The following is a 15,161-nucleotide window of genomic DNA, read 5'->3' on the forward strand; positions in this document are numbered from 1 at the left end:
ATGAAATATCAAACTTTCTTCTTCTTTTTAAGAGGTCTACTATGATTTCTTTTAAAAACACTTCTTCAGAGGAGGCTCCACCATCTCTGGGGTCAGTTTTCCATTCAGCAGGGTAAGGGAGAGGACCCACAAGCTATGACTGAATAAAATTGTCCCACAGACACCCCACATTAATAGACACTCCTACAATGGGGTTCAGTGAATTTCAAGATCAGAGGAGCGGATGTTATGTCAGTCAGTCTCTGAGAAGCTGATTTCATTTCTGTTTGGGGGTAAACCAAGAGAGGGAGACTGACCTTTGGGGAAACACTTAATATTATTTATGTAGACCCTCTGGGGAAGAATTTGCCCTCTATCATGTTCCTAATCATATACACATTGACACATGTATGCATATATATTATTTTTATCAGAATAAAATTAAGATATCATACAATTTAATAGTTCAGCCATATTGATAAAGTCATACAATCAACACCACATCGATTTTAGAGCATTTTCTTCTTTTACGTGGCTCTCTTGTTGTTAGGCCCTCCATTTCCTTCCAACCTCCCCTCATTTGTTCCCAGGTAATTTATTAATTCAGTTACTGACTCTGTGGGTTTACATATCCTGCATTTCCTACAGAAACATATAAAATAAAACCAACACCCAACCAACCCAATGACAATGACAAAATAAAGCACAGGGCTGCTCCAATAGAAACGAAAGCATAAAATATTAAAAACTGGAACACGCTTACAACAGGACAAAAGGAGATCAAAATGACAAGTGTTAGCATTTTAACCTAATTGCATCTGTTGTATTTGGCTATACCGAGCTATTCACATCTCTGCACCATGGTCGGAAGCTTCGTACTTGTGGAGACCTTACACATGGATTTTGGACGTTAACTGTTATCATAGGCTTTTGAAAACTAGATAGTTTGGCTCTTGGGTGAAAAGACTGAGAGGAAGCCAGACACCAAGGAGAAGCAGCACAAAGTCGGACAGCAGATGCCAGTGGCCCCGTTAGGGCTAAGGGCCCAGAGCTCAAGAAGGGGAAGCCCCAGTGCAGCTGAAACCTGGCCTAGTCAGAGCACTCAGCAGGCATTCCCGCAAGGCCAGGTACAAGAGGAAGTTCGGCGAAGGCCAAGTTCAGGGTTGAGAAGTAGAAGATCCTGGCTATAATCACAAAGCCAGTTGGTGGTGGCAAGAACAGCGCGAAATGCCTGGGTATCACCCTACAGAAGACTTGCATCAGAAGCTGCTGAGCCTCAGCAAGCAGCCTCTTGGTCAGCATCTCCCGGGGACCGCTCTGGTCATCCTCATTGGGCGCCACCAAGGCCAGGGAGTGGGTTTCCCGAAGCAGCTGGGCAGTGGCCTGCTGATTGTAACTGGACGTCACTCCCTCAATCGAGTTCCTCTGTGCAGAACACACCTGAAATTTGTCGTCGCCACCTCCGCCACAATTGACAGCAGTGGTGTGAAAATCCCCAAGCATCTCACGGATGCCTGCTTCTACAAGCAGCTGGGGAAACCCAGACACCAAGAAGGCGAGATCTTTGACAGGGAGAAAGAGAAATTGCGAGATCACAGATCAACGCGAGGCTGAGCAGAAAGGCGTGGACTCCCGAATTTTGGCAAAAATCAAAGCTGTTCCCCAGCTCCAAGGCTATTTGCCTGCTACCTTCCCGCTCACAAATGGGTTAATCCTCACTAATTGGTGCTCTAGATTCTTACAAAGAACTTAATTAAATAACTCTAAGTTTGGGAGAAAAAAAGAAAAGAAAACTAGATAGTTTGAATTTAATTTCTGATACTGTTTCTTCCTCTGGATATGGATTTTGTTATTTATAATGTTTGAATCACACAGGCTCTTGCTTTAGCAAAATGTGTTGAAGATGATAATGCCCAGATAGCAGCAAGAATAACATCCCGAGTCTTTTTTTTTTTTTTTAACAGCGCCACGTGGGTTTATTTGTACAACAAACAGCACAAGAAGACACCAGCGCCATGCAGGCAGCAGCGCAGGGCTCACACCAGTCCCTCTCGCCCTCACAGAGAACTCTACTTTGTGGGAGCCTGGGGGCCTTTGGGAGCTTGAGCTGGGGCAGGGGCGCCTTTGGGAGCTTTTGCTGGAGTCGTGGCCTTGGCTGGAGCATCAGCCTTGCTTTGTGCCTTGGCCTTGGGCCGGCAGAGCCTCAGACCCTTGGCAATACGTGCCCGAGCCCGCTTGCCAAGCTTGGGGTGGGCAATGTAGGCCAGTCGGCTGAGCTTGCGGTTGACGCCCATTGGGATCTTGGCCTTGACCTCTGTGGGCTTCACAAGATCCTTGATGGCCTCAGCACGAGCAGCCGCAGCCTTGGCGTTGTTGGCCTGCATTTTCTTCAGGCCCTTCTTGTTGTGCTTCTTGGCGAAGCGCATGTTCCTCAGGAACTTGGGGTCCACCCCCTTAAGAGATTCGTATCGTTGTGACCGGGGTTTTTTGATGCCGTTTCCGTGCCATTTCCGGGATTGGTTGTGCGTGGTGTGGTTCTTGGATTTGGCCATGTCTGCACCGACGCCTGCAGCTCCCGGAACGCCAGGGACCGGAAGAGCAACATCCCGAGTCTTAAAGGCTTGTGACAACAAGTAGCCATCTAAATGAGGTGTTAACTGAGTCCACATGCAAGAAGCACCCCTAACCTGATACCTGGGACATTTTCTAGTTAGTGCTTGGTGACCCAGGATGTGAGTTAAGACAAATAGATAATAGATTTTTGCTTTCTTTCTGTTAGAGGTGTCCAGCATTCTTCAGAGACAACACCAGAACGGTCTTTTGGACTTCACGCTGAAATTCCCTAAAGTGGGAAGAAGCAGGTGACTGCTATCCAAAGATTGTGGCTTTGGAAGTCATCGGACTTTGATTCAAATATCTTGCTTTTGAGGATGAAACATAATTGACAGTTTAAGACTACCATATATATTCTATTTCCATATTCGTTGCTTTTTATGATCCTCATCCTACAGAGATAATTTGGCCTCAGCGAAATTGTATTATTGTAATGTTGGCTTTGTGTCCAACCCTCACCACCCCCGCTGTCTTCTTAAACAGTCCTCAGTCACTGTCATGGTTAGGGATCCATTAAGTAGACACTCCGGGGGAAGGGTAGAGGCAGAGATCAAACTTTCAATCGCACTTTAAACTGATGGCACGTCCTTAGTGTCACGTGTCTTTCTGTATAAGAGAGAGGCTGAGCTGAGTTGAATCCTTTTTAGCCCTTTGCGTTCTGCCGGATTTGGGTCTTACATCTGGTTCCTTAATCTGCTGTTGTGTTGCCTGCCAATGCTGGGAGTCATGAACAGACTAACAACAGCGGAGTCATGCAGCCGCCTGGGTTCCTCTGCGTCCACTGGCCTCGGCCCTTCCGCATCTCGGCTTCATCACCCTGCTTCCTGTTCATTAGCTTTGAGTCAGGAGAAGTCTGACTTTAACCAAACTGGATTTACCTAGTTCTACAGCTGTGTACACCATTAAAAAATATAAAAATCCCTTTCTGTGTACAAGCACATACAAACATCAGTGGTATTGTTTCTCCAGAGAATCCAATTTTACACAGCCATATAAGCATTTGAACAGTATAAGCGGACATCACATGTATTTTAGTCCAACAGCCTTTCCTATATATGTATCCCCCCACTTGTCTGTCAGTTTGTGGTACTGTGGTGGCTCGTGTGTAGCTATCATGCTGGAAGTCATGTCACTGGTATTCTTAAGGTGACTCGTGACATTCAAAGTGTACACGTTTCAGGGGAGTTTCCAAACTAAGGACAGACAATGAAGGAGGACTAGACTCCCCACTTCAAAAGAATAACTCACTGAAAACCATATTTATAGCTTTGAAGCAGTGCAATTGTGAAATGCTGAAAGCCTAAACCAAGGAAGCAGAACCTTGCCGGTCTGAGGGCTCTCAAAATGTGACTGAAGAGGAGATGCTTCATTGTTAGGGAGTCAACCATAGTGGTGTGAGTCAGGTGAAGTCTGTGGGATCTTCATTTGTTGATGGGTACCACTCAAAGAGAAACTGCTGCAAAAATCTTCTAATGATTGGCATTGGAATGCGCTAAGTAGAAATTTAGGAAAATTGACAGTCATCAAAAATGAAGCAGAATGCATATCCTGGGCATTAGTGAGATGAAAGGGACTGGTATGGTCCATTTTGAATCAGAAAATCATCCAATACTATGGTGAGAATTACACACTCAAGAGGAATGGTGGGGCACTCATTTTCAGAATGGATCTTGCTAAATCCATCCTGAAGTACAGTGTTGTTTGTGATAGGATCCTATTTATCTCTCTTCAAGGAAATTCAATAAATATAACTATTATTCAACTTTTTACACCAACCACAAAAGCTAATGATGAAGAAATTGAAGAACTCTACTAAGGACTTCAGTTGGATATTGATAGAACATGCAATCTAGATACATTGATAGTTATTGGTGATTGGAGTGCAAAGTTGGAAACAAAGAGGAAGGAACAGTAGTTGGAAACTATAGATTTGGTGATAGAAATGAAGCTGGATATTGCATGACAGAATTTTGCAAAACCATCGACTTGTTCATAGAAAATATCTTTTTGAACAACACAACTCTCCACATGGACTTCCCCAGATGGAACACACAGAAATAAAATTGACAACATCTATGGAAATACACAATGGAGAAGCTCTATTTCAGCAGCTAAAATGAGACCAGGGGTTAATTGTGGAACAGACCATCAATTGCTCCTATGTAAGTCCAGGAGACATCTGGAGAAAATTAAAACAAGTCCATAAGAGACAAAATATGACCTTGAGTCTACCTCACCTGAAGTTCAAGAACAGATTTGAAGTCTTAAACATTAATATCAGAAAGCCTGATGAGCTGTGGGAAGACACTGAGATCGTCACTCATGAACAAAGTTGAAGGTCATTATAAAGACTAGTAAGTATCAAAGTGGATGTAAGAAGCGACTCTGAAACTTGCTCTTAATCACAGAGTGGCTAAGTAAATGAAAGAAACGATGAAGTAAAGGAGCTGAACAGAAAATTTCAAAGGGCAGCTCCAGAAGACAAAGCCAAATATTATAAAAAATGTGTAAGGACCGAAAATTAGAAAACCAAAAGGGAAGAACATGTTCAGGGTATTTGAAACTAAAAGAACTCAAGAAAAAAATTCAAATTTTGAGTCGCAGTTTTGAAAAATGCTGTAGTCAAAATATTGAATGATACAGGAAGCATCTATAGAAGATGTAAAGAATGTATGGAGTCACTGTACCAAAAAGAACTAGAGGACATTCCACCACTTCAGGAGGCAGCAGATGAGGAAGAACCAATGATGCTGATGGAAAGAAGTTCAAACTACACTGAATGCAGTAGCCAAACACAGGGCTTCAGAAATCGACTGAATACCCATTGAAATGTTTCAGCAAATTGTCTATGCCAAGAAATTTGGAAGGGAGCTACTTGGCCAACTGACTGGAAGAAATTCATATTTTGCTCATTCTAAGGAAAGGTGACCCAACAGAATTCTCAATCTATAGAACAATATCATTCACATCACACACAAGTAAAATTTTGCTCAAGGTCATCCAACAATGGTAACAGCGGTACATTGACAGGGAACTGCCAGCGGTTCAGGCCAGATTCAGAAGGGGACATGGAATAAGGGATATCAGTGCTGATGTCCGACGGATCGTGGCTTATAGCAGAGACAAACAGAATGATGTTTACTGTGTTTCATTGACTATTCCAAGGCATTTGACTTTGTCAACCAAAATAACTTTGGATAACCTTGAGAAGAATGGTAATTCGAGATTACTTCATTACGATCATTGAGATCTTGTACATGGATCAGGAGGCAGTTGTGTAGACAGAACAAGGGAACACTGCATGGTTTAAATTCAGGAAAAGTGTGCATCAGGGTTTTATCCTCCCGTCATACTTGTTCAATCTGTATGTTGAGCAAATCTGATGAAGAAGTTGGATTATATATACCTTCTTTTATTAAATTGGAACTCTATGATGCTCACTCTCCCGACACAACGGCTGGAGCCAAAGTGGGTGAACAAGTAAATGTGGTGAAGAAAGCTGATGGTGCCCGGCTATCAAAAGTGATAGTGACTGGGGTCTTAAAAACTTGAAGATAAACAAGCGGCCATCTAGCTCAGAAGCAACAAAGTCCACATGGAAGAACACACCAGCCTGTGTGATCGAGTGGTCCCAAAGGGATCAGTTACCAGGCATCAAAGAACAAAAAATCATATCATTGACTGCACACCTCCATGATAGGATCGCTGAAGACAAATGGGTGCATAAGCAAATGTGGTGAAGAAAGCTGATGGTGCCCGGCTATCAAAAGAGATAGTGTCTGGGGTCTTAAAGGCTTGAAGGTGAACAAGCGGCCATCTAGCTCAGAAGCAAATAAGCCCACATGGAAGAAGCACACCGGCCAGTGCGATCACGAGGTGCCCAAGGGACCAGGTATATGGCATCATGCAAAAAAAAAAAAAGATATAAGTGTGTGTATGTATGTGTATATATGTGTATATGTATATGTATATATGTATATATATATCATATCAAATGAAGGGGGAAGTGCAGAGTGGAGACCCAAGGCCCAAGTGTCGGCCAATGGAGATCCCCTCATAGAGGGGCTTAGGAGAGGAGATGGGTTAATTAGGGTGTGAGGTAGTATCGATGAAGAACACAGCTTTCCCCCAGATCCTGGATGCTTCCTCCCCCCAACTACCATGATCCGAATTCTACCTTGCAGGGCTGGATAGGACAGAGGCTGTACACTGGTACATATGAGGGTTGGAGGTACAGGGAATCCAGGGTGGATGATACCTTCAGGACCAAGGGCGTGAGGGACGATGCTGGGAGAGTGGAGGGTGAGTGGGTTGGAAAGGGGGAACTGATTACAAGGAGCCACATGTGACCTCTTCCCTGGGAGAGGGACAGCAGAGAAGGGGGGAAGGGAGACCCCGGATAGGGCAAGATATGACAAAATAACGAGGTATAAATTACCAAGGGCATATGAGGGAGGGGGGAAAGGGGAGGGAGGGGGAGAAAAAAAAAAGAGGACCTGATGCAAGGGGCTTAAGTGGAGAGCAAATGCCTTGAGAATGATTGGGGCAGGGAATGTATGGATGTGCTTTATACAATTGATGTATGTATATGTATGGATTGTGGTAAGAGTTGTTTGAGTCCCTAATAAAATGTAAAAGAAAAAAAGAGAAAAAAAATGATTAGGGCAAAGACTGTACAGATGTGCTTTATACAATTGATGTATGTATATGTATGAACTGTGAAAAGAATTGTATCAGCCCCAATAAATTGTTAAAAAAAAAAAAAGAAGTTGGATTATATGAAGAAGAAAGTGATGAAGTCTTATTGGCAACCTGTGATATGCAGATGACACAACTTTGCTTGTTAAAAGTGAGAAGGAAAACAAAACAAAACAAAAAAAGGTGAGAAGGAATTGAAGCACTTGCTGATAAAAATCAATGATTGTAGCCTTCAGTATGGATTAAAATTCAATATAAGAAGAACAAAACGGCTAGGTCCCCAGGGAATGCTGAAAGTGGACTTTGGGGCCAGGGCGTGGTGCCCCAACAGACTGGACTGGAAAACACTCCTAAAGGCCAACAAACGATCCTTGAACTAACTACAAAAAAAAAGAAGAACAAAATACACACAACTAGACCAATAGGTAACATTATGATAAATGGAGATATGTTTGAAGTTATCAGGGATTTTGTACTATTTGGATCCACAATCAATGCTCATGGAAGAAGCAGCAGCCATGAGAACAAAGGATGTATTGCTTTTGTTGCACAAGACCTCTTTGGAGTACTGAAGAGCAAGGATGCTACTTTGAGGAGTAAGGTGTACCTGATCCAAGCCATAATATTCTCCATGGCATCATATGTATGTGAAAATTGGTTATTGAATAAAGAAGACTGTAGAAGAATCAATGCATTTGAATTGTAGCACTAGAAAAGAATATTGAAAGTAACATGGACTGTTTAAAGCACAAACTGATCTGTAACGAAAGAAGTAAGATCAGAGTGCTCCTTAGAGGAAGGATATAGCTGACCTATTATCAGGAGAGACCAGACACTGGAAAAGGACATCAGGTCTGGTAAAGTGGAAGGGCAGTGAAAAAGAGGGAGGCCCTGAACAAGGTAGATGAACACAGAGGCTGCATCAGTGGCCTCAGCTATAGGACCAATGGTGAGGAGGGCACAGGACCAGCGAGCATGCAGTGTTTTGCTCTGTTGAGCACAGAGTCTCTGTGGGTCAGAGCTGACTCCCTGGCACCTAACAACAGCAACTATATATATATATATATATATATATATATATATATATATATATATATATATATATATATATATATATATATATATATATATATATTTCTCTTTTCTCAATATTATTTGAAATTCTATACCATTTGGCTAGATTAGTGGGTTTATGATATTACTATTAGGATTACAAAGTATCACAACAACAACAAAAATCCAGAAACAACAATAAAAAACAACAAAGACCCAAACCGCCACTATCATGTAAATCCAACTCATATCGATCCTACAGGCCTCCGTGGGTTTCTGAGACTATAATTCTTTGTGGGAGTAGAAAGTCTCATCTTTCTGTTATGTAGCAGTTGGTGGTTTTGAACTGCTGACCTTGTGGTTAGCAGCCCAATGCATAATTACTAGACCACCAAAGTTCCTACCAAATGTCCCATAGATGTTATGTTATATCTCAATTAACTGATAATACTTCCCCCAAAGTGGACCAAGGATGTATGCAAACTGCAGATATGAGAATGGATTTTATTAGATTTTACTTAATGGTAAACCCTAATGTAAGGGGACTGGTTCCCTATAATGTTGCCCTGCTTGATACTTGTCTTATGAAGTGATCAGTGAATATAGGAGTGCTATAGTGAAGTATGATAAAGAAGTTAGATGGTACTTGGCTATCAGAAAGAATAGCACCTGGGATCTAGCCTCGCATTCTTAAAGGCTCATCTTAGAACAAGCAACCATCTAAGTAAGCAGTCAACTAATTTTACATGGAACTAGCACTCCACCCCATGTAATTCAAGGATTGTAAATGATAAAATCCAAATGCAGAAGCAGGAAAGCCATCAGAGCTTAAATTCTGAACACCTACTTTGCAGAACAATGGCTTAAATATAAGAACAATTGTGATGAGCATCCAGGACAATGTATCATTTTGTTGTTTACAGGGTTTGCTATGTGTTGGGACTGACTCGATGGCATCTAGCATCAACAAGATGGGTGACAATGGAAGATCAAAACCTACTTGCAGAGTCCCTCCATGGATTAGCCTCCAGTGCGTCCCACTGACCACAGTCCAGGGGCAGGCATAACCTAGTTATGAGATAGTGCGCATCGTGAAGTTGGTTATAGTAGAAGTTGTTGTTGTTAGGTGTCAGATTTATAGTTTGGTTAAAAATCTAACATCTTATCAGTTGATCTCCCTTTTGACTTTTATCTTAGTGGTTATGCGTTAGGTTGCTAACCGCAAAGTGAGCCGTTCAAAACCACCAGCTGCTCCATGGGAGAAAGACGGGGACTTTCTACTTTCAAAAAGAGTTAGACTTTGAGACCCACAGGGGCAGTTCTACTCTATCCTATAGGGTTGTTAGGACTCCGTGTGACTGGATTGTAATGAATTTGTTTGTTGTCGTTGTTTGTGTTGTATTAAAATGCAGCACCTTATCAGTTTTCTGCTTTCTTTTCAATTGAGTTTTTTCTGTTTTGTCAATTTCCCCCCCCTGTATACAGGATATGTAAATCTATTGAGTCAGTAACTAGCTTAATAATTACCTATGTGCATAGCAAGCGAGTTAGAGGGGGAGTGGGAGAAAAATGCGATGATTACAAGAACGAAGAAAGCAATCTAAAATTGACTGTGGTGATGATTGTACAACTATTCCTACGTGATTGAAGTATTTCATTGAATGCTATGTATGTGCCAATAAAACGATTTTAAAGAGGGAATAACACCATGGGTCTTAAAGGCTTGTCTTAAAATAAGCACTCATCTAAGTGATATATCAGTTAAGTTCACATGGAAGAAGAACATCAGCCAGTGTTATCAAAGGATTATTAATAATACAACCCATTATAGGAGGAGGAGGGGCCACATTAGAGCTTAAACACCTAGTTTGCAGAAGGCTGTGAACGATTGTGAAAGCCCAATATCCATTTACAGAGTTCCCATTGAATTCCCTCCATGGAGCACAGACGTGATTAGTTCCATCCTTGGGCAGTGCATAGGAAAGGCGTTTAGTCTTTGTTTCCTCTTTTCACTAATTTTAACTTATTCTACCTTGTATTATTTTCTGCTTTCGTTTGGATTGTAGTTTTGTGTATTTTATTGTGTTGTTGCCATTTTTGAGATCTTTTTGTGTATAATTTGCTTTATATGAAATTCAGGATAGGTAAATCTATAAAGACAACAACTGGATGAAGACTTTTTTAGGGTTATGGCAGTGGGTGTTCGGAAAAGTGAGAAGCTCAGAATGGATAGAAGAATGAAAACAATATTTGAAAACAGATTGTGGTGATGAATGAATAACTCTTTTAAATATATTTTAAACCATTGAATTGTATGATATGTGAATTATACAATTTAAATATGATTTAAGTAAAATGGCTTAAGCTTTTAAAAAATTGTTCAAAAATGGCCTCAAAAAGAAAACAGTTCAAAAAAGAGGTCTACTATGCATGAGGGAGACATGAATTATACGAATAGGAAAATAATCTCAGATCTGTGCATTTTTTTACAGTGGTTAAAAACAGTTGTAGGAAATACATTGTGGATGAGTGTCAATAAACTGTTAAAAAAGAAAATGCAAATAAGTGAAATAAGCTAGTTACAAGTTTTCTTCCAGAAAAAGAGGAAGTGAAAGACATGCTCTTAGTGCACACACAGAGACAAAAGTAGATCAAAATTTCTCTAGCTGGAGAATAACATGGAACATGCAGTAATTAATGTATTTTCATCAATATCAGCATACACTTTTTAACATTTTTATTGAGTATTCATTTATTTTTGGAATAACATGTTTAAATGAAGACATATTCAATTATTACTGATTCATTCATATGCTACTATGTTTACATCTCCCTGTCTATCTAGTCTCATAGTATTCATATATTTTTATTGGAAATAAGTTTAGAGAAAGTTGCAAGAGTAAGTTCCCTCATACTTTTTACTCCATTTTCCCTAATGTTACCATCTTACTTAACCACAGGACAGTGATCAAAGTCAGGAAATGAACATTGGTACCACAGGATTAAAAAATAGGATTTTATTTGGATTTCACCAGTCTTTTTCATTAATGCCCTTGATCTGTTCCAGTATCCTAAATTGCATTTATTGGTCATGTACCCTTAGTCTCCTCAATCTGTGACTGCTTACACTGGTCTTTTATGCATTTGATGAACTTTTGGAGTGCCGGTCAGTTATGTTAGAGACTATACATAGATAGTGACATTTAAAGGTAGACTCCCACAGTTCAAAAGTCCATTTCACTGTGCTTCTAAAATATAAACTATTTATAAAAATGCTTAGATGAGGGCATCACATTTTCAAATAAGCGCCATTTTCCCCATACACTAAATAGAACAAACTCCTAAGTTTTAAGGGATCAACGTTTTTTGATGACATGTGGTTCTTACACCAAAAGAGAAGATTTGGAAGGTGACAAGGATGGGGACAGGAAATTATAGAGGGAGGAAGGAAGGATGGAAGGGGAAGTAGAAGAGGACCACACTTATGAGAGGTTTAATGGGATATTATTACCAATTGTATTTGCTGAGATGGGCTGAACAACTACATAGAATATCTTTCTTTAAAAGACAAAGACCAAGCAAGCAAACAAAAGATCCCACAAAAAGAAGGCAACATATATACAAATTTGCCTGATACAATTGATGTATAGATTGTAATAAGAGTTGTAAGAGCCCCCAATATGTGATCTTTTAATAAAAAACAAACAAAAACAAAAACAGTGTGAAAGCTTACAGCCCTAAAAGCCCTGTAGATTTCTTACCCTTTGGATCTAAATGTTTGTCTGAGTGACTGAAAAAAGAAGACAAGTAAAACTGAAGTAGACATGGAGTCTTTAGTGATATACAAGTTCATTTCTAACATATGGGGGTGGGGAAAAGGTTGAAAAATTTATTAAAATAATGATCCGATAAAGGTTAATAATGCTCTGAAAGGAAAAGCAAAAACATATAGTGAATTAATGCTTAACAGTTTGGTTTGCAGCTAATCTCTATAGGACAATTATTTTTTAACATCATATTTTTTTATTACCAGTATCAGCTCAACAAATATTACTTGCTTTTGAAAGAGAAGTATGAGATTGTAGCAGATGTATACTATTGTAAAACTTTCTACTGTGAAAAAAACAAAAACAAAAAACTTTCTACTGTGAAATAAAAAACTTTCTTTGAAGATACAAATAGGAACAATACCTGGATTATTTTCCCTTAAGCATGGAAACCTAAGGGAAGTTTTTCCTTTCCTAAAATGTCCACAAAAATAGTGAGTAACTAAATAAATCTTTCTATTTTATCTTTTCTTTCTTTTTTATTTCTTCCAATGATCTAATTATAACTTATTAAAATCACATTATACATCTTTATATTACTACATGTTTCTATCAAGAAAAGCTGTGACTCTCCAGGTGCTCAATGTCCTTCTCATGTTCTTAAGAAATGTAATAGCTTTCTTTCTTTCTTTCTTTTTCCTGTACTTTTATTGGGGGCTCTTACATATCTTATTACAATCCATCCATACATTCATCCAGTGTGTCAAGCACGTTTGCACATATGCCACCATCATCATTTTCAAAGCATTCTCTTTCTACTTTAGCCCCAGATATTAGCTCCCCATTTCTTCTCCCTCCCTCCCTGCCCACCCTCCCTCACGAACCCTTGGTAAGTTATTGATCATTATTCTCTCTCTTTTTAAAACTTTCACATACATATAAACATAGAAGAACTATACTTGGTTTTGGAATAAACACTTCAAAAATATTGCTTTGCTTTTTATGATATGAAAGTACTACCCATTTCATTAAAGAACACTTAGAAGACACAAAATTTTAAAAAAATCACATAAGTTTCTCAGTGATAAAATTGTAAATGTTTTTAAGATTGAATTAAACTTTATTAATTTTATATTGATTTAAAACAGCATCTTATACTTTTAAATATTTCATATTTAACTTTATACAGTGTCTTGCTGTCCCTTCTGCAGCTTAAAAATTTCCCCCACAGCTGCCATTGAGTTGATTCTGAGTCAGCAAGATTCTGGAGGGCAGAGTAGCACTGGCCCGTGGGTCAGAAATTGACAGTTAGGTTCCAGTTTATTCATATGGAAGCAAACAACCAAATTTCCCCCCTTAGACTGCTGGGTTTGGGCTAGTTGTCATGTGTTTAGTCACTGCATCATCAGGACTCCTGGGACTGTTTTTATTATTATTTTAAATATATATATAATATCTTTTTGTGCCACCTGGCTAAGGTGAATCCTTGTGGGAAACTAACAAATGTCATTCCTGCAGATTCTCCTTCAACAGTTATGCTGCCTTAAAGTGAGCACATGGTTGCTTCTGTCTCCCAGTAGAGGCAGACATTCTTTGATTATCTCCTCCCACCAAGGCACCCAGACCCCCTAATGTCTTCCCCTAATGCAGGTATTAGATTTCCTCACTTGTGAGCTCAGGAACTTTACTGTGATTCCCACCCACTTGTGATGTATGTAACTCCAGAATATACATGACTAATGGCTACCTATAAAAGCCCCCACAATATACAGTCTCTCCCCTGGTCTCTGGTTTCTCTCTCCTCTGGCCCTTGCTCCTCTCCCCCAGTCACTCTCTCCCTTGTCCCCTCTTCCACTGTCCTCCTTCCCCGCCCCCTCTCCCCTGTTATTCCTACTTTCCATATCCCCACGTGGACCACAAAGTAGGGCTGAGGTGAGCATGCTACCATGAAATGTGCCTGACTCCTTTATTTCACTCTCTATTCGATCTCTCTTATTCTCTATGACAACTATAATCTTTACATATTATCACTGTACAACTGCGCCTGCGGGGCCTGTGATGATTTGTTAGGGGCTGGCTCCCTGACATATGGAACCCATCACGTGGGCCCCAGAAGGAAAAGAACTTTTTTTGAGTTATATTGTTAGGTAGCTTTGCATAGCGACTGGGGCTTCCATTACGCATGCTCAGAGGTTCAAGCTTTTGGCTTATCTCAGTTGAGGCTAGCTGGGGCTTGACCGTGGCCCCGCCACTGTCTCTGCTGGAGCTAGATCGGGGACCATTTGGAGCCTGTAGTGCGACATGGTTTCAACACAGCCGCAGATTGTCACCACCTGCCTTGGGGCACGGACTAGACCCTTAAAGCTCCTCTCTGTCCCCTCCTCAGTCTTGGAGGGCTGTGCAAAGGCCTTTTCTCAACACAGCCATGGCTTGCTTGCCGCTGCCAACTCAGAGCAGGGACTAAACCCTTGCAGCTCCGACTCAACTACATTGTTGCTTTGTTTCCATCTCTTCATTATATCCCCCTCAGGCTCAGCAGGCTTGCTTTTTAACTTTTTTACCTCCTCTTTGTCTCTTTCCTGGTCTCTCACACTCTCCTGCTAACCTCCAGACCACTCCCCTTAGCCTAGGGCATGTATGCCTATGCCACACCCAGCTAGGTGAGCTCCACCCTGTGTAGCTAGCCCAAGGCCACACCCTGCCGACCTCCACCAGAGGATACTCTGCTCAACTTCTTACTGAAGAATTCCTGCCTGTGTGCCTGGGGCATAAGGCAGCTTGGCCAACACTCCTCAACATTCCAAGCTATTGCAGGAAACTCTGCCCAACCTCCTGAACATCAAAGCAGGCAAACCTTCTGGGTCACTCCCCTGAAAGGGAAACCACAGGAAGATAAAGTGGTAGGTTAATTCCATAGTGAAATAAGCTATAGGCAGTTCGAAGAAGCATTCCTATAAGTCTCCCAGAGAGAGCCAGTGCTCTTCGACTCCCTGGAAAATGGCACCTGACTCCTCTAAAACAACACAACATAAACAGACACCAGCTCCAATG

At 40.8% G+C, this 15,161-nt stretch overlaps 2 protein-coding genes and 1 pseudogene across 6 annotated transcripts in view; 1 reads left to right on the forward strand and 2 right to left on the reverse strand.

Annotated features, from left to right (window-relative positions):
• MYT1L (myelin transcription factor 1 like) overlaps positions 1-15,161 on the reverse strand; it is a 286,534-nt gene that overhangs the window by 134,933 nt on the left and 136,440 nt on the right. The gene's annotated exons all lie outside the window — the stretch shown is intronic.
• On the forward strand, positions 189-1,732 carry LOC142454584 (large ribosomal subunit protein eL6 pseudogene; annotated as a pseudogene).
• LOC142454307 (large ribosomal subunit protein eL29-like) lies at positions 1,925-2,572 on the reverse strand. The gene has a single exon (XM_075555670.1). It carries the CDS (start codon positions 2,529-2,531, stop codon positions 2,049-2,051), a length of 483 nt encoding a protein of 160 aa, XP_075411785.1. The 5' UTR covers positions 2,532-2,572; the 3' UTR covers positions 1,925-2,048.

This window comes from Tenrec ecaudatus, chromosome 8, assembly GCF_050624435.1.
Source record: "Tenrec ecaudatus isolate mTenEca1 chromosome 8, mTenEca1.hap1, whole genome shotgun sequence".
In the NCBI taxonomy this organism is placed as follows: Eukaryota; Metazoa; Chordata; class Mammalia; order Afrosoricida; family Tenrecidae; genus Tenrec; species Tenrec ecaudatus.